The sequence below is a fragment of the Dermacentor variabilis genome, unplaced genomic scaffold (genome assembly GCF_050947875.1).
Source record: "Dermacentor variabilis isolate Ectoservices unplaced genomic scaffold, ASM5094787v1 scaffold_12, whole genome shotgun sequence".
NCBI classification, from domain to species: domain Eukaryota; kingdom Metazoa; phylum Arthropoda; class Arachnida; order Ixodida; family Ixodidae; genus Dermacentor; species Dermacentor variabilis.
In genome coordinates this window covers 13,709,494-13,735,827 of record NW_027460280.1, presented here as the reverse complement: position 1 = coordinate 13,735,827, position 26,334 = coordinate 13,709,494, and the positions used below count along the sequence as shown (strand labels likewise).

The following is a 26,334-nucleotide window of genomic DNA, read 5'->3' as shown; positions in this document are numbered from 1 at the left end:
TAAAAATAGCATCACCCCCTACAGTAGGTCTTTAGCAATGGTGTCATCCATTTAGTTTTTGGTTTAGAAAGACGGAATCATCAAAAAGCCCCGTAACGAGTTTGAAATTAATTTGACTTCAGACCTCAGTATTTCTTGAACTGCTACAGCTATCAAAAATCTAATTACAGATCTGAAATCAGCACGAAAAATTACCCCAGACAGTGGAGTTTATTACAGATTCACCCAAAAATAAGAAAAAAATTTTTAGGACCCACATCCTCCCTTAAGCTGTGTCGATAAATATACACAATAACAGTAGCAAGAAGTGCACTGATCCAAACACTCTTTTTGATTGGTGTCAGCTATTGGCAGATAGCAGCCAAATATGGGAATCTGCTATTTGGGGAAATGTAGCAGCCAGAGAGGGGGGGGGGGGGGATTAGAAGCAGGTTTCTGTTGAAAAAAAGTGTTTCTGAAAAAGGTGACTTCATGCTCTGCTTGCAAGCTCCATGCACCATGCACAACTGCAAAATTTGGCTGAGATATTTACAGCAGCAGATGCTATCCACGGAATGTGTTTTTTTTTTTTTTTTCCACCAAGCCCAAGGGATGGTCCAGGATCCCTTTAACACTTTCCCACCCACAGGAAAAGCAGCAGTTTTTTTCATAGTCTCGTAAACACTTTTTTTCCTATCACAGAGCATTCTTCAGACTAAAGTGTATAGTCTCAAATGATAGAAGAAGAAAGTCTCTTTTCCACAGTACTATTTCCAACCAACATGTTTATTAGAAAAAATTTGAAAGAAATATATAAACAAGCATCTTGTAAAAAAAGAGGTGATATAAAAATGTAATTGTTGCTTCATGTACAAAGACCTGTGCAATATTCCAGTAAATATAATCTTTCCATGTAAAAAATTTTTTCAGATAGAAAAGAAAACGTCAACTCTAGTAACTAGCCCTAGTGCGATGCTGAGGTTGACTACCAGCCGTCTTCCTGCACAAAACTCGACTTCCTGCGCGGCCGCTGGCAAATAATCCCGATGAAAGGATGTTAACACCCTGCACATAGGAACTGCAACCTTTAGAACATGCAGGATATCTTTATGTCAGTGCACGGCAGCTTTGAAACATTTTGGCAGGAAATCGAAACTGCATTGTAAAATCTGACAAACCGAACTTGTCTTCTGCATCAGTACAGATTTCTCAGTCCGAAAACTTGCACGCAGATGCATTGAGATCTGTAGAAATGCAACTTTTCCGTGCATGAGCGGTGCGCGGCGCCGGCCATCCCCTTCTCTGAAGGCGCTTTAAAAATCTGCACACGGCAGACAACAAAAACTGAAAGCTAGGGGTGTGGATGTACGGAATAGTAGATCTTGAATTGAATCAACAAAAAAAGCGGAATATCAAATTGAATATCGAAAAATTTTTAACAAAATTTAATGCTTACAAATTTTGGGCAAGTACAGTGCTGCATTTTCTAACATTACGTAACAAGAATGTATCAAGCTATCAATAACATAAGTACATAGAAATCAAGATGTAGAGTACAATCTACTCATAATAAAGGGAACACAAGATTAGTGTGCCAGCACGGATTACAGCTCCGTTCTAATCATATATAAAGTTCTGGAAAATATTGTTTTATGAATAAAATTGACAAATTCAATTTATCATTTTATTGAATTATTTTATTGTACATAATATATACATATAATTATAAATTATAAAAATTGTTTCAATTTATCAATAAACTGATGAATTCCAGCACCAGCAGCGTACAGTGCTGGTGCTGGAATAAGAAATTGAGTGCATGTTGCCACTGTGGCGGGCGGCTGCTGTTCTCGATTGCGCGCACCTTTCTTGTTTACATGTGATCGACTGACTGGAAAACGTATCATACGGTTGCAGTTTAGCAATGTACTGAACAGGCACGTACCCCCCCCCCCCGAAATGAATACGCATACCCCTTCCCCGCCCAAGCCCCAAGCCACCACTCCTCACACAAATTCCTAAAGCGCTGCCAGATCAATCTTGAGACTTGACAGCTGTTATTCGGTGATCAACATTCTGTTGCCTTTTTCACTCCTTTTAGATGGCGGTAGTTATCGGCATCTCCTGGGGTGTGGAGGCCAGTTTCCTCATCGATTCGGTGCCCGAGCGATTAACTCCAGATGGGTTCAGTTGTCAGCATCTATTCAACGATCACAAGCATCGCTGTTGTTTCGTTAGTTCAACCTTTGTTTAGACTAATCCAGGAACCAGGAAAGGGATTCAGTTCGTAGTCAGCTGGTCTGTATGCTCGTCGAACGAGCTGCGGCCGGAGAAAACTCCAGTTACAATTAAATTTTTCTTTTGCTTCATTATTTCCTCGAGTGACGACTCGCTGTAATGCTGGCAGATCCTCGGAACCATACCCGTGATATAGGTTAGATAAGGTGGAAAATAAAATAATACAAAACAGCGTCCATTCTCAAACCCTGCAATAACTGCTAAACTCGTAAGCAATATGTCTGTCACCCGTTACCTTGTCTGGTTTTTCCCTAATTGTACAGCACTTTTCATGCATAATTGGCAACTGGAAACAGAGTCCAAGGATTTGAGAAATTAAGCGATCTACTTAGGGAAAGAGCAGAGGCAACAGCCAGACAGAAATGAAAAGCGAAAAGTAACCGTTGTTTGTGAAAATATTAATGGATCAGCATCTTTTTATTTAAAAAGGAAATAGAGAAAATGCCGTCAGAAGTAGAGAATAATGCCGTGTGTTTTGAATGACGCTTCTACAGTTATCAGACCAGCCGCCTGACATAGCCACTTCTCTGCTGTGCTTATGCATTTCTTTTTTCCCTTCTGCGGTGGGTGTAGTCCGTCTAAAACCACAGCGTCCACCACTCTACGCGGTTGTACGGGACCGGCGGCCACGCATTTTTACGCAACTTCCCAATAACAATACCAGTCAGTTTTGGCACTTGGTAGAGCATTAAACGAGGGATCCAAAATAACTGTGATTGTTCCGCAAGTATATATTTCTCTATAATTCTTTCAGAGCTAATTCAAAAAACGCTACTAGAAATCTTTATTTTACACTTTTGCTTGTTTACTTGTTCTTGGCAGTTTTCTTCCTGTGCAAATCCAATTAATGTGATTCCTTGTTTGCCACATAAGGGAGAAGTGTATCTTACAGGTGTACTTGTGAGGTACACCTTATTTCATTTCTCTTTTGCTTGTTTATGCGTCTTTATGGTGAATGATGGGCACTATTCACATTCGGAGTAGCAAAGGACCCTCCTCCCCCCCCCCCAAAAGAAAAGCAATTATCACACCCTTGAATTTTGTCGTCAAAATTCGATTTTCTTTATTTCCCATGTAATGATCGAACCCCGAACTTGCCGCAGCGATACGTCGTGTGCCAAGTCTAGCTAATATTGATTGCGCTTACCATCTGTTGAATGCTACGTGAACGACTCTTCAAGACAAACCAAGCGGTCTGCACGCACCAAACATTCTTAAGTAGATGCCTCATTTCATTACTTTCATCACTTTCCACACTACCATGACTAAAAAAAAAAAAGCTGCAACCAAACTTGCCTTTATTATGTGTAGGCTTTATAATCATCATCATCAGCCTGGTTAAGCCCACTGCAGGGCAAAGGCCTCTCCCATACTTCTCCAACAACCCCGGTCGTGTACTAATTGTGGCCATGCCGTGCCTGCAAACTTCTTAATCTCATCCGCCCACCTAACTTTCTGCCGCCCCCTGCTACGCTTCCCTTCTCTTGGGATCCAGTCCGTAACCCTTAATGACCATCGTTTATCTTCCCTCCTCATTACTACATGTCCTGCCCATGCCCATTTCTTTTTCTTGATTTCAACTAAGATGCCATTAACTCGCGTTTGTTCCCTCACCCAATCTGCTCTTTTCTTATCCCTTTATAATGGTTGTGGTCAACAACAACAAAAAAGGCACCTTTTGATTCTTCTCATCTGCACTCGTGGGCATGCAACAAATCGCGAGCGGCAACGATAGTAGCCACGTTTACACTGATATGTTAAAAGTGTACCCTATTCATATGCCGACTCTTGTAACACAGCTAAGATATTCACCGACCCTTAGCGGAAACGTGCCGTATTAGGATAGTAGTGAAGACAGATGTCGCAGTTTCCGCAGCATGCCGGCCATGTGTTTCTATGTTACTGGCAGCTAAGCGCGCCCATCTGTTTCTGTCCCCTCGAAGTGGACATGGCTACGTTATTGCCGCAAACTTGCCGATATTAAGGATATTATTCATTACTGATATGGAAGAAACTGTTTCAATGCACGTAATGTACTCGCAAGAAGAAAAAAAATTGCGTTCAACTTGCTCCGCCAACCGCCATTTTTGTTTTGGTGTCCTGCAGCAAACGCAGGACGAAAAAAAATTTTTTTTTTCTTTTCGTGGGAAATTTAACTAGCGTAATAACCGCACCCCTGATTTTGCGTCAATTTTTCTGACAAGAAAGTATGATCATTATGCGAGTAAATACGGTACGTGCCTGGTACTGAATGTTGATGCTGAAACATTGTTTTCCGGGAACGTATGAACCGGCCAAAAGAAGCATAAATATACTATTGGGTCATGTTTTGTGTTCTTGATGCGATCGTTGTTGCTGGGAAATCGTATGAAACAGGATCATACCAGCGAAGTACTACTGTAGCTCAATTCGTGACCCATATACCGGTGCACTGAACTCTCAACAAGTGCGCAGTCCTCTAATGCCTTCGCAAAGAGCCTTCCCACTGGAACCTTTAGCCTGCTCACTACATTAATGCTTTTGGTTCACTACATAATTCAAGTGATTTCCCTAATTCTGTGGATTCATACCTTTGTACCACTGAGCTTCCTCTGCAGGTAAAGGTAGTAACCCTCCATTGTGGCTATGGCGTTGCAGTGCTAAGTGCAGGATTGAATCCAGACTGTGGCATCTGCATTTCAATGTGGGCAAATGCAAGAGTGCCTGTGTACCATGCATTGGGCACACATTAAAGAACCCCGGAAAATAAAAATTAGTGTAATACTAAGTCCCACACTATGGTGTGCCTCATAATAATATTGTGGTTTTGACACACAAATCTTCAGAATTTAATAGTAAGTGCATAAGATGAATGAATACATAAGATTGTAAGTACGTGGCAGTAATGCATCAGAGCTCATTCATATATCTGCAATGCAGTAGTGCTTCTGTTGCTCACTTTTAACTCTTTCCACACTTTGCAGTCATGTGTTGTTGTGCTGCGAAACATGGTCGGTGTGGAGGACTTGGACGATGAGCTCGAGTCTGAGGTGACTGATGAGTGCGGTCGATTTGGCACGGTCAAGAGGGTCATTATCTATCAAGAACGGCAGTCCGAGGATGACAATGCTGAAATCGTTGTCAAGATCTTCGTTGAGTTCTCTCAAGCACAAGGTGGGTTTCATGTCATTCTTTTTTCTTTTCAGAGTAGTGAATGTTAAGGCCCTGTGCACTCAAGAACTAACGAGTCGAGATTGATTTGTACATTCTGGCTATGCTTCTGTAGAATGGTAAATTATTGGGTAGCGTTGAGAACGGTCATCGCCTGTATTGCATCTTACTTAGTAGCATTGGTTAAATGGACAGATAAAGCACCCAAAATGTTGCAGCAACGAGAGAAACTCGAGAAAACCAGGCAGATCTTGAAATGTCTGCCTACAAATGTGGGCGAAACAAGCATGCCAGTGAGTAGCGTCAGAAATTCACATCAGTCAATTGGAGCGCTCCCTTTGCACCACATGACTGCAGTAATGAATCACAATGCTAGTTTTCCCTTCTCACACTTGGTTTTGTTGCATTTATTTTTCCATGGAGAAACACAGCACTGCAGCTATCTGAATCTCCAAACTCTAGTGTTTATGACGATACTAAAATGGCGGCGCTGCGTCAATGGAAAACTGTGCTTCTGCAATCTGCACCTCCCAAAGCCCGATTTTCTTCCCTATTCGAAGTCTGCACGCTAAAAAAAGTGCAGTTTTCTCAAATTGTGCTGTGTATTTCTTCCAAATTTTCGCTATGAGACACAGGAAGGTCTTAGGATTACGAAAAAAATAAAGATAGGAAATTTTGGGCAAGTCGTTCATTTTATCGCTCCGTTCCTCCTTAATTTCCTGTTTGTGTTTTTTATGTTTTTGGGTGATAGGACTTTTGTGGTTCAATGCATTTCGTCGGACACTTTGAAAATTGATATCTCTGAGCTGGTGCCGTCCAGTGAACTAGTTCCAAGTGGATATGCCGTGTGAACTCAGCGGCTATAATTTGATGATTGAGATATGTGGCGTAATCGAATTAATCGAAAAGTTTATTAGCATAATTATGTTAAGTATTCAATTGACCATTTTGATTTCTCGCAGAAGCAATGGCCGGCGCATCGAGTAATCTAGATCAAAGGTTAGAATTGTGCTATCTGCCATAGGCAATTTAAAAAAAAAACTTTGTGCAGCTAAAAAAAAAAAACTCCCTGTATATGTCGTGGATATATGTCTGTATACTCTTAGATTTACATAGAAGTGCATTGGTCATCGGCATCTCTTCGCGCCATGCAGTTAATAAACCTGGTTTATTTCACTGTAATATTTTCTTTTATCATTGTCCCTGATCAATATTCCACCAACAAGAAGCATGCGTAAAATGACATGATATGAATAAAATTTTTTTACTTAGCTTCATGTTGTAGATAGGTGGCTTCTGTGGCAAAAATTACATGGTACTTTTAGAAAACAAATAATAGTTCACCTGGCTAAAACTACAATCGGTACCGGCCGACTAGAGTTGTGGGCGCACCAAAGCAAGTAAAATCATAAATTTTACTGCACAGACTTTGTGCGAGAAAAACCGGGCATCCGCCAGCATCCATGCAGCGAACGCGCACGTGTTAGCAGATGACACGCTTGACGACAGCAAAATTGACGAGGTCATGTTGTATAACCCATGCCTCAAATATGTATGCGTAGTGTTGGACTGCTAAGCACGAGGTTGCAGGATCGAATCCCATCCACGGCGGCCGCATTTCAATGGGGGCGAAATGTGAAAACACCTGTGTACTTATATATAGGTGCACATTAAGGGGGGACGCGGGTTTCGCATTGCGAAAAATGGCCGAAAAATCAATTTTTTGAAAATCACATCTTAAATTTCTATAACTCTTTTTCTATCTGATTCCGAAATATCATCCATATGAACCATGTAGAAGTGCTCTAAAAAATTTGTTTTATCAGCCAAGGTGGCGAAAAATTTCGCGGAAATCAAGGAAGAACAGCGCTTTTCAAGCCACAATATCTCTGGAACGGCGCAACCGAGTGCCGCCATCTTGGTGTCGTTGGAAAGCGCCTTCAAATTTGCCGCTTCACCTATCTCCTCCATACAGAAACAAGCTCACAAAAAGCAAATGATTGAAGATCGGGCCGGAGTCTGCGATTGGCCGCGCCCGCCACGTGACTCCAGCGCGGTTCGCCATTGGTTCGGTGCTCGCGTCGTCTGCTCTGCTCCTTGCACCTCGTGAGCCTGGAAGTCTCCACTCGCCGTAATCTCGACGTGTCAAAACAGGTGCTACGCAGACATTGCGGTAGCGTGGCTGATCCCTAGATTTGTGGACGTCACAGACCCACGGCAAAGCATTCCGAGCACCGGCGACGCGGACTTTGCGACCAAGATTCGCGCGCGAAATCCTCAGACATACGGCTAGGCCTTTCAGCACTCGGTGTTTCAGAATTCGTGACCAAGCACATCGCGCATGCAATCCTGGTACCGCAGCTAAGCATTTCATGCATAGGAGCCTCTGACTCATAGATCAAGCACATCACACACAGACATCTTGGGCCCTCGCCTAAACATGTTGTGCATCGGCGCCTCTGACTGCGCAACTAAGTAGATTGAGCGTCGACTCCTCAAGCCCGCGTCGAGGCATTTCGCGCCTCTGCACCTTGAACTGCGCAACTAAGCACACAGAGCGTCGACTCCTTGTATCTGCAGCTAGGCATTTCGCGTGTCGGCACCTTGTACCCGCAACCAAGCTTATTGCGCGTTCACTCTATTATTATATTGTCACGATAGCTCATAACATCTATCATACCCCCCCCCTTCATAAAGAGAACCTCAGCATGAGCTCTATTCACTAGGCCCCTTGGTCTGGCACAACATCTGGCTGCAGAAGTGATCGAGGCATCATACAAAACTACAATTCTGGAAAGCACCTAGCAGCTGCATATCTATCACTGGCTCTCTGATCCTAAGTTCCACAGCCATTGACAGGTGAAGATGACCTGGAATGCTACTTACACTCAGAGCCTTCATTCAGTAACATGGTCAATTCTACCAAATGAAAAAATGCGACACAGTCACACATTTAGTATGGCCATTCTGACAAATCATTGAGCTTCAAAACGGTGCCAGTTGTATTGCTGTAGATTCACTTCAGCAAAAGCTACATTTGTTTGGAACTTCAAATGCATTTATTTCAGTTCGATGTTTTTGCACACGGTACTCAGCCTTACAGGTGTTTTTTCTGGGTTGTCTTTGGTTAAAAATGACAAAGGTGGTATCATTTTATTCGCATTGAAATGATCTGGGGGATGATGCTATTTTTATTACTCTTGCACAGTCATGAAAATTACATTCAGATATAGTACTCGCTGCTAATTAGAAAAAATTTTCATCATAAATGCAAGATTGTTTTCTTGACCGTAAAATCTTTCCTAGTGAATAAAAATAGCATCACCCCCTACAGTAGGTCTTTAGCAATGGTGTCATGTGTTTAGTTTTTGGTTTAGCAAGACAGAATCATCAGAAAGCACCGTAACGAGTTTGAAATTAATTTGACTTCAGACCTCAGTATTTCTTGAACTGCTACAGCCATCAAAAATCTAATTACAGATCTGAAATCAGCACGAAAAATTACCCCAGACAGTGGAGTTTATTAAAGATTTACCCAAAGATAAGAAAAGAATTTTTAGGACCCATGTCCCCCCTTAAAGAACCCCAGTTCGTCCAAATTTCTGGAGTCCCCCATTACAGCGTGCCTCATAATAAGATCGTGGTTTTGGCATGTAGAACCCCATAATTTAATTTAAATATGTACTGTACGTAGCAAAAAGGTGTCAATATAAATTTGCAGTTGAAATAAAGCACTACTATAGGAGCTTACGCGCTCAATCGGCCTCAGCCCCCGCAGCAAAATTACGTTGAATATGCTGCAAAACGCGTCTCCGCCCCAATCCAGTTCACCTGTGGTGCCCTCGCACAATTTTTCTACACATGGTGCCTCAGTGGGATAGCGCCGTTCAACCCACTCGACCATTGTCTAGTACACTCTAGCTGTGCCGGAGTCTGAGTGTTGTGGCAAGGTATATGTACACATGGTAGCGAAGGTGCCATAGAAGCCCATAGTCCTGCAATGGCGGCTTGTGGAGACACGGCAGTGCCATCTACATTTTGCGGGGCCAACTACTTAGCGGAAAAGAAAAAACAGTTTGCTGTTCGAGACTTGTGCCAAGTTGTCTATTGCACCAGCTGACATTCCATATGCAAAGTACGCAACGGTACATACAAATGAAGCGTAAGTGAGAATATTCGCCGCAACATCGCATCACAATGTAACCTAGATACACCTATCTCTATATATAGACCTGATTCTAAAATGGCACGCATTGCACTGGTGAGCCTTCAGAGTTTTCCATGAAATCATAGGAATGGGTTCACCCAGATTTTGAACTAAGTACCATATTGTCACGTGGTAGTGGCGTTAAAGAACACAGTAGCGATACTGTGAAAGACAAAACTAACTTTTATTGGGCGAACCTGTGCCCACAAAAACAGGCTACGCTTAAAGCACAACTACAGCGGCGAACACAGTCGGCGATCGGCAATAATCTGATCAGCGGTTCAAGTGTGTCGCCTTTTATAGATCTGTCGTCGAATGTTCCAGAGTAATCGCTGGGACCCGCTTGCCTTCCACGAAGTTCTACACCATTCGTGTTGCGCATACATGCAATCAGATTACGTAAGGTTCGGCGACAACAGACAGCGGATGCAAACATCGATAACATTCTAGAAACTTCCCATATATGTAGACGCGTCCTACGCTGAGTGATAACGTTTCTTAGATGGTAAAAGCGCTCACCCGTAAAAGATAAACGAGTTCACGTGTCAATTCCCCGCTCTCAAAAGGCATCGTCCCAATTCTACAAACATAACAGGAGAGTGAAACACAAAAGGACACTTGTTAAACAAAGTAACAAAACAACAAGGAAACAAAGTCCAAGGTGACACAGTCCAAAAAAAGTCCGAAGTTCCGCTATGCGACATCCCCAAAGTTCATTAGCGCTGGTGTAACGGCTTGAGTTGCACAATAGGTCGTGAGTGGTGTCGCTGTGATAGCGAAATGTCGTCTGGCACGACCTCATAGTCCAGTTCGCCAACACGTCGTATGATCTTGTAGGGTCCGAAATAGCGTCGCAATAGTTTCTCACTTAGTCCTCGTCGACGTATTGGTGTCCAAACCCAAACACGGTCGCCGGGCACGTACTGGACGTAGCGTTGTCAGAGGTTGTAGTGTCGGCTGTCGGTACGCTACTGGTTCTTGATCCGTAGGCGTCGAGGTGTCGGGCTTCTTCGGCATGCTGGAGATAGGTAGCGACGTCAAGATTCTCTTCATCGGGTTCCTGCCGTAAACCAGCTTGAACGGCGTGATCTGTGTTTTTTCTTGCACCACCGTGTTATAAGCAAAGGTTACGTACGGCAGGACCGCTTCCCACATCTTGTGCTCGACGTCGACGTACATTGCTAGCATGTCGGTGAGGGTCTTATTCTATCGCTCCGCGAGACCATTCGTCTGCAGGTGGTAGGCAGTTGTCCTCCTGTGGCTTGTATGCTGTACTGCAGAATGGCTTGGGTGAGCTCTGCTGTAAACGCTGTTCCTCTGTCGGTGATGAGGATTTCTGGGGCACCATGTCGCAGCAGAATGTTCTCGACGAAAAATTTTGCCACTTCGGCCGCGCTGCCTTTCGGTAGAGCTTTAGTTTCAGCGAAGCGGGTGAGATAGTCCGCCGCCACGACGATCCACTTATTTCCGGACGTTGATGTCGGAAAGGGTCCCAACAAATCCATCCCGATGTGCTTAAATGGTTGGCAGGGAGGTTCGATCGGCTGTAGTAATCCTGCAGGCCTTGTCGGTGGTGTCTTGCGTCGCTGACAATCTCGGCATGTCTTGCCGTAACGGGTGACGTCGGCGGTCAGACGCGGCCAGTAATATCTTTCCTGTATCCTCGACAGCGTCTGGGAGAATCGCTGGTGCCCAGCGGTTGGATCGTCATGTAGGGCGTGCAGTACTTCTGGACGCAGCGCTGATGGAACAAGAAGGAGGTAGTTGGCACGGACTGGTGAGAAGTTCTTCTTCACGAGAAGTTTGTTTTGTAGCGTGAACGAAGATAATCTACGCTTAAATGCCCTAGGGACAACGTCGGCGTTCCCTTCCAAATACTCAACGAGGCCTTTTAGCTCCGGGTCTGCTCGTTGCTGTTTAGTGAAGTCTTCCGCGCTTATTATTCCAAGGAAGGCGTCGTCGTCCTAGTCGTCTTGCGGCGGGGAATTGAGGGGGGCGCGGGATAGGCAGTCGGCGTCAGAGTGTTTTCGTCGGGACTTGTAGATTACTGTGACGTCATATTGTTGCAATCTGAGGCTCCACCGCGCCAGCCGTTGCGAAGGGTCCTTTAAGGGGGGACATGGGTTGTGGAGATTATTTCCTGCAGCTTATGGCCAAATCTGATGAAAATAAACACGCTTACTTAGTTTTTCGTGCTGATTTCGAATATGCAATAATTTTTATGGTAGGTCCATTAGTTCAGGAGATTGACAGTGCTGCCACTCGATTCTTTCTGGAGACAATGGAAAAAAAACTGCTCAGCAGAAAGTGAATATTATTGTATAGCTAGATACTGTGATTTTAATTAGCCATTCTGAAGGTGATCAAAATTTGGCCTTTGGCCTCTGCTTCACATAGACGGCACCTCCAGGCTGACCCACCTGGGGGAAATCGGCAGTTGCCTTTTCTTGTCTCTCTCTTCGCACTTCTTCGTCTTTCCCTCTCACTTTGTCTTTCCTGTATTTTTTTTCTTCTGATAACTTCCAACATTCCTGGCGGCGAGGGTTAACCTGGTGTGGTATGACCTACCTTGGTTATAAGATATGTGGTTATAGCGACGACGTACATTTGGCATGGTAGGGCTTGTTTCACCACATACCTTGCCTTGTCCCCTTGATGGGCTCGGTGGTGGGTGACTGGCATCGTCGCTGAATACTCAACATATTTCATGGGAACTTCCTTCCTCAACCGATCGTCCCTCTAAAAGGGGGCGAACCGATGCTACATTTCAGTTTTCTCTCAAAGCCACTCAGACTTTCCCGAAATTTTACGTTGTTCACAGTGATAAACCTGACAAAAAGGCAAGAACGATTTCACCATTCATTGTGGCGAAGTATCTCACAGAGACCATTGGAGGCGGCTATAAAATCACCAAGCTGGCCAGTGGCGACTTATTACTCGAATTGAAAGACAAAACACAACACGACAAGCTAACGAACCTTGTAGAACTTAGAGACATCCCCGTCAGTGTAACAGCACACCGAACCATGAATACGGCCAAAGGCGTAATTTCTGACATTGACTTGATGGACTTGACCAAAGAAGCACTCCTGGAAGGATGGAAAGATGAAAATGTAATAAACGTACAAAGAATAAAGATCAGACGGGACAACAAGGAGCTGCCAACTAAACACCTGATAGTTACCTTTGGCTCTAGCACGTTACCAGAGACATTAAAAACTGGATATATCAAAATCAGAGTACGACCGTACATCGCCAACCCGCGACGCTGTTTTAAATTCCAGAGGTTTGGCCACGCTTCCCAGAGCTGCCAAGGGCGGCTAACATGTGCGGAATGCGGCATCAATGATCACTGCAGATGACTGTAAGGCTGAGCCCCGTTGTAGCAATTGTAACGGTGGCCACCCTGCATATTTTCGATCATGCGCAGTCTGGAAAAAAGAAAAAGAAATAATTACGATTAAGGTAAAAGAAAACATAACTTTCAGAGAAGCAAGACAACGCATCTCACCAACATTTGCACAGAGCACATCTTTCGGCGAAGTGGTACGTCGGGGGGCAGTACCACAACGGCACTTGGCGGACGCTAGCGCCACGCCTAGCGAGCGTGTGGCAACGCCACCCGCCCCCACGGTGGGAGCAGCGAAGGCTGCCCTACCTCTCCCGAACTTGACTCCAGCGGAGGCCTCTGCTATGCTGGCACCAGTCAGCACAGCTCAGAGGTCAACACAAGCCCATCAACCACCAGCACGGTGGGCCCCAAGGCCTTGTCTTCCGAGACAAGGCCTCCATGGAAAACACTCCGCTCGCAAGAGCACGTGTCCAGTGCCTCTCAAGAGGCCATGGACACAACACCCAGTCAGAAGGCGCAGTTGACGCCTAAGGAGCGGCGCAATTTTCTCGACCGCTCCAGGAAAGACAAAATTCCAATCACAGGACCCCAAAAGGGCACTGTAAGCTAAACGAAGTAGATTCTCTTTGACACATAGCACAACATTTATTTTAATATGGATACACTAATTATTCAGTGGAATATCAGAGGCCTGCTTTGCAACCTCGATGATGTCCAAGAAATCCCTAATGAACAAACTCCAAAAGTGCTGTGTGTCCAAGAGACTCATTTGAAATCTAAACACAAACACTTCCTTCGTCACTATGTTATTTTTCGGAAGGATCGCGATGATGCCCTCGCATCATCAGGCGGTGTAACCATCATAGCTGACAAATCTATAGCTTGTCAACATTTACTGCTACAAACACCCCTTGAGGCAGTGGCCATTCGAGCTGTACTTTTAAATAAACTGATAACCATCTGCTCCCTGTATATACTGCTGCATTTTCAGCTTCACAAACAAAAATTCCAAACATTAATAAATCAGTTACCTGAACCATATCTTGTGCTTGGAGATTTAAATGCGCACAGCAACCTATGGGGCGACTCGCGCTGTGACGCGAGAGGTCGCTTGATTGAACAGTTCCTTTTTTTCTTCAGGTGCATGTCTTTTGAATGAGAAGCAGCCCACGTATTATAACATAGCAAACAAAACATACTCCTCAATAGATCTTAGCATTGTATCTCCTACCCTTCTACCTTACTTTAAATGGAAAGTTATTAAAAACCCATACGGGAGCGACCATTTCCCTATAGTTCTAAGCACACCAATGGCTAATGAATGCCTTCCACAATTACCTCGCTGGAGAACTGACTCAGCTGACTGGGAAAAGTTCAAAAATCTTGCTTCTTTATCCTGGGACGACATGTGTGCTTTAAGCATAGACGCTGCGTTTAAATATTTTACGGTTTTTGTCCTTGACACCTCCTCCAAATGTATCCCTGTAACAAGTGGATTGTCCACAAAACGCCATCTTCCGTGGTGGAATGATGACTGTCGAATATCGCGTAAGAAGCAGAACAAGGCATGGGCTTTACTTTGGGATTCTCCGACGCCAGAAAATCTAGTCAATTTCAAACAGGTCAAATCCCAGGGTCGGAGAACGCGGCGACAAGCTAGAAGAGAGAGTTGGAGAAAGTATATATCGGGCATTAACTCTTATACTGATGAAACAAAGGTTTGGAATAGAGTGAAAAGAATAAACGGTCGACAGCCTTACTCGCTGCCTCTGGTAAATACCCAAGGCGACAGCATGGAAGATCAGGCGAACTTTCTTGGCGCACATTTCGAACAGATATCCAGCTCGTCGCACTACTCTGAAACATTTCAAAGGTACAAAAGGCAAATAGAAAGATAACCATTAGAACGGAAAAGCACAAAATGCGAGGCATACAATAGACCTTTTTCCATGGCGGAGCTTCAGGCAACACTAAAAAGCTGCAACAAATCTGCCCCAGGTTCTGACCGCATCCTATATGAAATGTTAAAACACCTGCCGTCTGAATCACAAAAAACCCTTCTTTGTCTCTACAATTCTATATGGTCTTCCGGCCACATTCCCTCTGCTTGGAAAGAGGCCATCATAATTCCTATTTTGAAACAGGGTAAAGACCCTTCTTTGGCAAATAGCTATAGGCCTTTAGCATTGACGAGCTGCTTATGCAAAGTTTTTGAAAAGATGGTAAACAGTTGCCTGATCCACTATCTAGAAATAAATAAGAAATTAGACCCATATCAATGTGGTTTCAGAGAAGGCAGATCGACGACAGATCAGCTTGTGCGCATGAAAATGTACATCAGTGATGCCTTTGTCCACAAACAGCTTGTATTATCAGTATTTCTTGACATGGAGAAGGCGTATGATACTATGTGGCGCTTCGGGATCCTTCGGGATCTTGCTGCAATGGGTATTCGCGCCAACTTGCTGAGAATAACAAAGCTATCGCTCTGACAGGACATTTCGTGTTAGAGTTGGCAACGTGCAATCTCGACCATTCTTACAGGAGGCAGGTGTACCGCAGGGTGGAGTACTGAGCTGTACACTATTTATTGTTAAAATGAACTCCCTACACACCATATTACCTCGCACGCTCTTCTACTCAGTCTATGTGGACGATGTACAGATAGGGTTCAGGTCGTGTAGCCTTAGCATTTGCGAGAGACAGCTACAGCTTGGCTTGAATAGATTCTACGTCGCTTCTGCCGCCGGGGGATTATGCTACACGTGTATGGTATTTGATTGTTTGAATGAGGCGCATGGGGCACCATTACTCGAGAAAAGAGGAGGAAGAAAGAACTGGGCTCGCACTGTGAATCAACCGGCCAGCGCTGCAACTGCTGTTGTAAATATGACCTGTAAATAGTTGCTCGTCTTACTGACTCGTCCTTCGCATAACAATATCATTTCTTCCCAGTGAGTTATTTGAAATCTAAATACAAATTTGAAATGAGCATTCTGCAATATGTCTGCACACTAAATTTAAGCAACATATGTTGAAAAAATAAAAAAAACTTTTAGTGACCCTCATCCCCCCTTAAGCAAGTCGGCACGATTTAATACTCATAATTATTCGTGCATAGAAGAAAACGCCCTGTGACTTCACATTTTTTATTCTAACTACATTGTCCTGTATTTTTTCAAATATTTCCATTGGTGACATATTGGATGCATAATTTTCATCAACTAGTGTTTTGCCCTGCGAGATGTAGTCGCGTTTCAATCGTACGATCGTAATTGATGTCGCTGCTCATTGGTTTGGAACCGCATTTCAGCCTTGCCTTCATGACCATGTGAATTGACCTTGGTTGTGGCCTGTGTTGTGGCAATCGTGTAAGCTAGGACTTGCGTCATGCCGAAGCTCAGACAAAAACAGAGTGCTCAGCATAGATGAAAAATTGGACATTGTTTGTGCTGTTGAACGTGGCATGAAGAATTCAGCACTGGCACGCAAGAGGGATCTACTGTTGACCGGTGTGGCATTTGGAATGCTAAGAAGTTGCTCGGCAGTGCTGCTGTGACTGCGAAAAGACGTTGGCTACGAGGTTCAACTTTTTGCCATCGTTGTCTCTGTTATTAATTAAGTGTCGTCTAACAACAGTGATTAGGACGACACGAAAAGCGACAGCACGGGCGATACAAGCCCAACAGTGGCAGAAGTTGTGCGTTACGTTAGCCTCATGCAGGTGTTTTCCGAGAGGAGGGAGCTGGTGGAAAAGCTGGCTCGCAGCTTAAGTTAGTTTCAGGCTACTATCGTCGCTTCTAGCTGCCGCGGCATCAACTGAAAATAAGACTTTTGTCACGCGAAGTGAATAAATACTGCATGTTTTTTGCACTTTCACTCTCCCTGAGTTCCATTTTTGACGGGTCAGTGGCCGATCTCACGCTATTTCAGTTAAATCATAAGAAGCCAACAAACACTGACACCAAGGACAACATAGGAGAAATTACTTGTGCTTAATAAATGAAATAAAGAAACAGTAAATAAATGGAAATGAAAGTGGGTGAAAAAACAACTTGCCGCAGGTGAGGAATGATCCCACAACCTTCGCATTTCGCGTGCGATGCTCTACCAATTGAGCTACTGCCGCGCCGTTTCCCCATCCACTTTCTTGGGTATTTATGTTTCCTAGTAGAACCCTGGGAGTGTTAGCCAGCGCCACCACTCACACACCCTGGTGGCGGATGTGGAACATCCTTTCTGCTGCAGGCGTCACAAGAACATGATCTTTTTGGGTGAAGGCAAGTGGTCAACAAACTCACACATGCTACCTGAAGGCATCAGTGTTGCCTGATTAGAGACCCTTGCAGCAAGTTGTTTTTTTCATCCACTTTCATTTCCATTAATTTATCATTTCTTCATTTCATTTATTGTACACAAGTAATTTCCCCTATGTTGTCCTTGGTGTCAGTGTTTGTTGGCTTCTTATGATATCACTAATAAAAATCGGGCCCCTCAGTTAACCCCCTCTCGTCTCGCTATTTCAGTTAAGCAGTACATACTTTTTCCAAGCTCCGGCCAACTACGGTTCAACGAGGTTTCACTGTACAATGGTTGGCTCATGAAAGTCCCTGTGTGGTTGAATCAGCCGATGATAGAAAAGCAGTGATGTGTGGCATACACTGCCCTGCAAAATAACACCTACTTTTCTTTATTTTCAGAGGCAGCAAGTGCAAGGGATGCTTTGAATGGCCGATTCTTTGGTGGAAGACTTGTGAAAGCAGAACTGTATGACCAGACGCTCTATGAGGCAAATGACCTGTCTGGATAATCCATATAGGACATGTACATATCTCTGTATATACACATTTTCAAAATAAATGAAAACACCTTTAAAGCAAATGTTTCCTGCTACCATTGTTGTCTCAAAGTAAAATCAAAAGCTGGGCATGTTGGTACAGCTGCATGATATGAATTGGTACACAGTGAGACAAAGGGCACCAACGGATGTGCGCTCACAGCTAATGTTTAATATTGCAGCACACTAAATCAGCGTTTATTAAGGTATTCTTGGAAGGCACATGCGCTAATAGGTTAACTATTAGGAGATGAAGGTCAATGTTGCATTTTTCAAATTTATCCTTGAAATGCTACGGCTGGTATGTTAGTGTGATGTCATGGATTTTTAAAAAATGTAACATTTGGGCTATTGTGGCTCAGTAAATGATATTGAAAATTTCGGCTCTTAATATACAATGTACAGTAATGTCCATTAATTTGACTCTAATTAATTTGATTTTTCAGTTGATTCGAACCTGACCAAAGGACCCGGCCGGTGCTCATGCATTTCTATGGGCAAAACTTTCATTATTCAATCCTAAATTGACCTTGACTGGGTAATTCGAACTTGCCCATTCAGCACGCGTGCACCTGGCCCCTATGGTAACCCCAACAGGGGCCCCTTTAGTGGCAGCACCTTTCGCTGGAGCTTCGGGGACAGCGAATGCGTTGTTAGGTGACGTCATTTCCCGTTGAGAATGCCTATTTAAGGCCTGCTCTTGGAGGATTTTCAAACAATAACCTTAGCTCCAGTGTTTGATTACGGTTTTTACCTGATTTTAATGCTTTGCCTCTTTCTGAAAAATTTGGCTATAAATTGCCTGCATCGTGCAATCGGAACACCCAACCGAAACCGTCTTCGCGGCGTTCGTATGCTTTACCCAGCGGTGGAATAGCTGCACCATCCTGCGCCGAAACGGCATTTTTGCGGAAAATGGCGCCGAGCCTACGCCAAAGCGCGCCTAAGAGCGAAAGCCTACTTCCGTCGATGCTTCGCAGTTAGCAGAAATCAAAACCAACAGCACGCTATCATCATCATAGAAGGAAGCAGAGGCCTGTCGGAGTCGTCCGGTTCGTCATTCGCGCATTTTAGATCTAGGCGCCCGTAGCTGCTTCGGCGGCACTGAGCGAACGAGCGCAGCGGAAAATGAAAGCGAACGCGGAGCGCAGCGGGGGATGAAAGACGCGTGGAGGAAAGCGGAGAGGATGGTGCAGTGGAACCATAAGGCGGAAAGCAGAGAAGGATATGGCTATGGTGGTTAGAGGCACCATAGTATGACGAAGGAGAAGCGTAGTGCGGCGACGATGGCTGCGAAATGGCGTCAGAGTAGCACGCGTCATCTGCCTGTACGTGGCGGCTGCTGTGAATCGCGCGTCACCCACGCGCTGCCTCTCGCGATCTCCAGATAGCGAGGCAGTCGCGCCGCACGCGACAGGTTGTGCGCGCCAGGCAATATATCGCGAAATGAAAACGCGTAAAGAGCTGCACTCATATTTCGTATTTAGGAGTCTCGTAATCGTCGAATGTTGCTCTATGACGGACGCGCAATGTAGTGCCACTATACCGTCTTGCTGGCGCTTTATTTCGCTGTTGATCAAACTCGCGTGGCGTCGCGGAGTTTTCCGAAGGATGATACCATATTCTGGAGTTAAAGGTAAGCTTTTTTTATGTTTATGGGTGATAGCGTGGCTTTGTAAAAGAGCCGCTCCGATCAGAATTGCACGTGGTGCATAGTTTAGAATGGTATTTGTGGTACACGGCGAGAGCCGCCACTACGATATTCGTTGATGCAAAGCTTTTTCGTAAGAGTTTGGGTCGCTGCGGTATTTCGGTGAAATACCGACGCAAATACAAAACCCTATTTGCGTTTCGCACATGCGCCATAGCGCTGACGCTTTTTTTTTTTTTTGTTTTTGCTGCCCTTATTCGAAAACCCTAACTTGCAGTCTTGGTCAAAGATTCCGAAGCCGCTGCGACTGTGCCCAAAACAGGCACGCTCCGCTATCGCGGCGCTTCCATCAACGGCGCTCTAAAACCCCTCAATCTCCAAAAGTAGCGCCAACCACTTCCCTCCTCCTCCGCTCGGCACTGCCTCGACAGTGGCGCCGCTCATGCTGGCTCTGCCGTAACAGACGATGGTAGGGTGGCTAGAAGGGGGTGGCCGCCGATATTCACACCTCCCCTTCTAGCCACCCTAACGATGGCTAACACGCTACCGGAGGAAGTCCGCAGAAAAGTTCGTTCGAGCCCTGCGGAGCAGTTTTTTCAATCGAGGTCTTTCTTCGCCAGTCGGTAACTGCCCTTAAGAATGTCGTGTGGGAATTGCAGAAAAAGTAGAGAAAAGGACCATTATTTAAGTCTTAAAGCACGCGCACGTTGAGAGTTCGTGTTCCTGAAACACGACGCATGTACGCGATGGGCTCGAACGCGCATAATTATTTCTGGTTTCGACAGCGTGAAAGTATGTGTACGTGCTTTCGTAGGTTCACATACAGTGCATATGACGCATGCGATACCTATTAATCGGATGCATAAAAATGTTAACGTTAAGCAGTAAAAATGTTCATCCTTATCAGCGGGCCTGCGGTCCTTTGCGGCCTTTCTCGGCCATTATAATCCTGCACACAAAACGTGCGAGTAGCCGCTGCTCGTGCCTCCAATATTGAGGACGCGTCCGGCCGCATCCGGGATAGCGGCGAAATGCAAGAGGTCCGTGGAGAGATTCCTCGTTGGTGTTCCGTAATTCTCCTCGCACGGGCGCGGTATGTTGCAGCAGTCGCGGGGCGCATTCTTCGGTGCGGGGTGCTTTGGTAAACGCGACGATAGATTTTTTTCATTTTATTTTTTACAAGTACTGCTCCAGGAGGGCACATGTAATGGCTAACGGAGGCCTCTGGAGAGCACGTGACATTACCGTTGCCGCTTTGGTGCCCTGAAGGCGCCGTCAATAATACAAAATAGTGACACGTTGTTACCGCTAGTAAATAATATCTAATAAAGGAATACAGTCATGCAGAGGCGCCAACTTCTGGCGCAGCGCTACCGCGCCCGCTCGAGAATTACGAGACGCCAACGAGGAATTTACCGGCCCATGTACAACCATGGCCAAATTGCACGTTAATCATCCCCAGGCGACCTAAATAATGTTATCCGGAGCCATCCACTACGACCTCACTCATAGCTTTAGTCACTTCGGGACGTTAAAAACGTTTATCTCCACAAACCAAATCAATATATGCGGCCGTACATTCGGAGCTAAACGAGTGCATCCGTAAGTCATAGTGAGCCTTGCAAAAGCGTCGAGAATGTGCTAACTTCTGGTGGAGCTCAAAACATAGCATGAATAAAGCCGCTTTTATGTCACAGGCCAGCTGCAGATGCGTACTTTCGCCGCAAGACTAAACTACATGAAACAGCACATTCGAGAAAAAAAGAACTTAAACGCGCTAAAAGCACGCACAACATGAACACACACACTTTTTCGAAGCGGCAGGCGTGAACTAGCCTCAAAAGAAGAGGTTGTGAGGAACCGTGGCACTTCACAAAGCCGTGCGTTTTTTGTCACTTCCTCGAAGTCAGCCCGTCCGATCCTATGTATCCACGCTTTTCTTTGTGCGTTGCGCTCGCCGGATGGTAAAGAAAGAAGCCTTCTGCCGTCGCTGTGTCGGTTGCGGCTACCGAAGGCGCAGCAGCACGGCATCACAATTAAGTTCTCGTCCCTAACACACTCGATCAGCCCGTTTGCGCGTACTATCGTCGCGCAGGGCCAACAGTGGCGGTTGGAGCGCGCTGGAAATAAAAAATATACAAAAGCGCGGCGTCTGCTTCCACGTGACACGGATTGGCCAATGGGGACAGGAGGAGGCTGGGGCATCAAAAAATTACATTTCTTGTATGCACCACAAGTAGTAACCTTTAGTCCGCGAAAGCACCGATGCTTTTATGCGGACCAATGTGTATTTGCCTTCAACAAGGCACAACACAAGGACACATTTTCGAACCCTCCTCACTTCCATGCCTTCACCCTGTTCCTTCATCGCTCGTCTAATTTCTTGTATTTGTTCCTGCACGAGCCATAGTTTAAGCAAATACATACTGTTACGAGATTACAGCAGCAAAATAAATGTACAGCACATCCCTATATTTCATCATATACAGAAGTCAATGTGTTGGAAAAGTAGCAATCGTCAAACACTATTGGAAAGTAAAAAAAGAACAAAATACACATAGAAAGAACACAATACTGTAGTCTGTTTTATACAATTGCTAGCGAAAGTTCAAGGCTGGGGCATCAAGAGACGTCGAAACGGAAACGTTGGGGAGAGCGGGGTGGCGGAAAGATCTAACAATGGCGTTACTTTTGGACAATTCAGGGCATGATTGAGGGACTTTACATAGAGTCACTGGAAAAAATTTCAGAGTACCGCAAAGGTCGGGATTTGACTGGCAACACTGAGCAGCCACCGCCATATACCTTCCAAGTCGACTGGGTCGCTGGAAGGCCGCCGTGTTGGAAGAGCTTGATATTCGGTGACACATCGGGTTGAGTGTATACTGAAGTACAAATACTTTGTGCCCGGAGATAATGGTTGCTGAGAGCGAAAAGAAAATGTTATTTTGTGCGAAGTAATGCAGCCGGTGGTTGTTCTGCACGCCGATCGTGTTTACTGCTGGAACTGTGCTACGATTGTGGGCAGTAGCTTAGCGCTGCTATCGAGAGCTTATGCACGCGTTTTTTTCCCCCTTCCGTGGGGCTAGCTACGAAGGAAACATTTCGTCACTTCGAGCCGGAATGAGGCAAGCTTGTGCTTTTGGGTATGAACATCGTGGACCGCCGTCGGCTTCTATTGAATGTTTCCAAGCAGGACGAAACTAACACCTGACAGTTCCACAGGCGCGTACGTTCATTGTATAATTTCACAAGCTAAATCGGATACATGTAATTTAGTTTGTGAACGGATACCGCGCGTTCTCGATTCTGCCGGGCGACTTCGTCCGCCGTATACGCACGACACACTGCGACTGCCGTGTGCGCACCGGTGTTTGGCCGTGATCGCAAGACGATCTGTGAACAGCAGGCGTAAAAACCAACTTCGATGACCATTTTGCGCGCTAAATCTTGTGAAGGCCAATATGAGCCATTTGCGTAATTACAGCAACGTATATGTACTTCTGTACACTGATAATGAGCGAGAGTTTGCTATATTGCGATTTATGAACGCGGCTGTCTGGTGCGTTCCATGAGCGGCTACTCTTCTCAACTTATTTATGACTGTTTTCTTAGACTGCCAAGATTTGCTGCCTGTGTAAAAAAAAAAGCAGGAACGCCCGCTGGTGACGCAGCACTTTTTTTCTAAGTTACATAGGCGATGTATAAAATTCTTGTGCTTTTAGAGCGGTTTATGTAATATGCATAGTGACAGAGTGAAACTAAAGCTACTGGGTGTTTTGTTGTTTTGTATTTCTTGTTATGCATCAAGCACAACATTATTTGGGTATGCACCGTAGCATTTCAACATAAAACATATGTATGCTGACTTCAGTTCATTGCATGTGCTCGGCTTACAAACTCAAAATTTGAAGCATGTGTTGTGAATATCACCTGGCCATTGGTTTCAAGCTCGAAATGCGTATGTATAAATGAGCAAAGGATAAGGGGAAAGAAAGGAAGTATCATGGGCCTCGTATTGGCCATGTTTTTATTGACTGCGATCGTCACGATCTGCGAAAAACAAGTGCCATATGGGTCGAGTGACTCGAGCCGAGAGCGCGCTCACGTGCGCGGAGAAATCATCCGAGTACCTGGTGCACATGAGGACGCGGAATTCTCGCGCGACAAGTGTGCCTTCGCGTGCCACGAGCACGGAATAACCGCGTGGGTTGAGCAACGAACGCGTATACACGTGTACCCCCGTCAAGCGTGCAAGACGCGAACGATCCCTGCAATGAACTTCTATTTTCGTAGCATCGCTAACACCGCGTGCACTTCGCTTAAATATCTTCTAAAACAGTGCTGAAAAGCACAAGCAAGGTGTACTTATACCTCGCACACGCGGGTGTTTTTTGTAGGCTTGAAGTTCTCCCGGCCGATTCTGTGTGACCACGCAAAACGACGCTCTCGGTCATTTTCCCGGTCGGAATCTAGAAAAAAGCCTTTCCAGACTCAGTTCGGTTGCTGCATCCGAAGGCGCAGCAGCCAGGCATGATTTCCCTGCAGTCAAATGTGAGCGCGACAATCAGAACACACACACACACACAAAAAAAAACGTAGGGAACCTTCGCTGCCTGCGCTCCAACCATAGAATGCTCCAACTCAGCCGGCCCGCCCGGCGCTTGGAAGGTATATGGCGCCCCAAAGTCACGTGGTACGGTTGGGCCAATGAACGCGTCGGCGGCGCGGGGAAAACGAATGCGGTACTCTGAAATTTTTTCCTGCGATTCTAATTTTACAGCCCTCGCAGACGCTTGCTGGTTGCGGAGATAAAAGAGAGTGAGAAGGAGTATCGTTATCACTCTTCAAGTGCTGCTATGCTGTTCTTTGCAAGTCTTGCCCTCACTGAAAGCGCTTAGAGAGCGGTCATCCTGGCCGCGCTTCGCCACAGGCGTTCTCTCGGTATGTTCGTGCTCCCGACGAAGCGCTCCAAACCTTTCTCGCGCCAGTTATGTCGCCTGGCCCAGCCTACGTCTCGGGCTTGGCTTTTATGCATAAATGTTTTTAGCTCGAAAATTGGAGAGCTACTTCATAACATACAGCGATATCTTTGGTCTGTGGAGAAACGTTGGTCTGTGGTTCGGAAAACGCTGAGGTTGGTATCGCGTTTTAAAGGGGCACTAAAGGCAAATGCTAAGTCGACGTGAACTGCTTGAATAACATTCCAGAAACTTCGCAACGCTTGTTTCGTGCCAAGAAAAGACTTAGTTAACAAGAAAATTGTATCTGAAGGGTTGGAATACCTTTTTCGAAATTCAAATTTCGCGCCACCCAACCGGGGGAGTGGTGCTGTAGCATACGTCATCACCGCCCTTTGCTCCCGTCGGCATAGAGTTTCCCCTACAAAAATTACTAGAGGGAACTCTGGCGCTGCAGTCGTTGCCCTACCATGGGAATGATGGGAAGTACATGGATTTGTCTGATCTTCGTGCTTGTGGATTCAGACGTTTTTGTGGCTTTGTATATTACGCTATATAAATCTTATTGTCGTATATTTCAGCGCAATCTATATTCTTCGAAGTGCAGAAGACGCCGGGAACGCGTGCAATTGCTATTAATTGCAACGATTGAGCTTGTCCAGGTGGCCAAATCGAAACGCGCCAAGCGTCTCAAGGCACTGGCATGCCCGCGATAAATTCATAAGGCCGTTTCATTCGCTTGTGGATACGTGCGTCCGTGGCTTAATGGTTTCAATATCAGGCTACTGTACTAGAGTCCCTTGCCTGTGTTCGAATCCTGCCGTCGGGCAATTTTAATGATGGTAATTTAATTATTTATTACGCAATACACTGTTGAAAATGACGAGTTTACAAAGTCACAATGCCGTTTGAAGCCAAAAGGACGAAGTTTAGGCAAATCAATGTACTTCCCATAATTCCCATGCTGGGACAACCGTTCCCATTGCAGCTCCCGTAGACACTAGCGCCAGAGTTCCCTCTAGTAATTTTTGTAGGAAACTCTATGCCCGTCGGTGAGTAAAACGGCGCCCGACAGACGGCGGCACCGGGCCAAGAAACAGCGGCGGATTCGCCGCTGCAGCTGTTTTTTGGTCCAGTGGCGTAGACCGTTCGGGCATGCCGCGACATCACATGGAAATTGAATTCTCTGCTACCTCCAGTTTGTGCGAGTTTCGCGAGCCAGCAAAACCAGCGCAGCACTACGCGACTGAAACGCGAAAGCGTGGGCGGCGCAGAGTCGAGGGAAAACGAAACTTTTCGACCGCCCGCATCGTTGTCAACGGTAATTTAATTAAAGTAAAATGAGACATCCACCGAATCGTAGCAATTGCTACAAAGGAAACCCATACAAGTTCCTCGAAAGAAAGGCCCGCAGTTGAAGAAAAATTTGTCCTGGTCCGAGACTAACACAGGACCACACGCCTTTCCGGGGCAGCCGCTCTACCATCTGAGCTAACCAGATGGCCCCCGCAGGGGCCTCTGCGTAAGCAGGCGTTTGGTGTGTTGCGACACCACGTACCCGAGCACACGAGGGTTGGACCCTTCCGCGTGTAGCCGTGCGCGGCTTAGCCGTGTCCGGGGAAAAGGGGATCATGGGGGTGAGCCAATGCCGGGTGTTTGGATCTTTACGGCCCCCCGGCGGCGGCAACACACCTCTTTGGCCTGGCTTCACGTAGACGGCACCCCCGGACTGATCCACCCGGGGGAAATCGGTAGTTGCCTTTTCCTGTTTCTCTCTCCCTCCAAGCTTCGTCTTTCTCTGACTATTCATCTTTCCTGTCTTCTCCTAGCTTCCGCTTACTTCCAATTTTTCCAGGCAGCAAGGGTTAACCTTGTGTGAATAGCCTACCTAGGTTATCT

General features: G+C 45.6%; 1 protein-coding gene across 6 annotated transcripts in view; it reads left to right on the top strand.

The window, feature by feature from the left end:
• Positions 1-17,867, top strand: part of hfp (Poly(U)-binding-splicing factor hfp) — a 208,352-nt gene extending 190,485 nt beyond the window's left edge. For all 6 annotated transcript variants that reach the window (XM_075676633.1, XM_075676634.1, XM_075676632.1 and 3 more), the window contains 2 exons: positions 5,241-5,430; positions 17,687-17,867. In XM_075676633.1, the coding sequence (XP_075532748.1) occupies positions 5,241-5,430; positions 17,687-17,796 (300 nt within the window). In that variant the 3' untranslated portion in view covers positions 17,797-17,867. The remainder of the gene's footprint in view (positions 1-5,240; positions 5,431-17,686) is intronic.
• Positions 17,868-26,334: the final 8,467 nt, after the last annotated feature.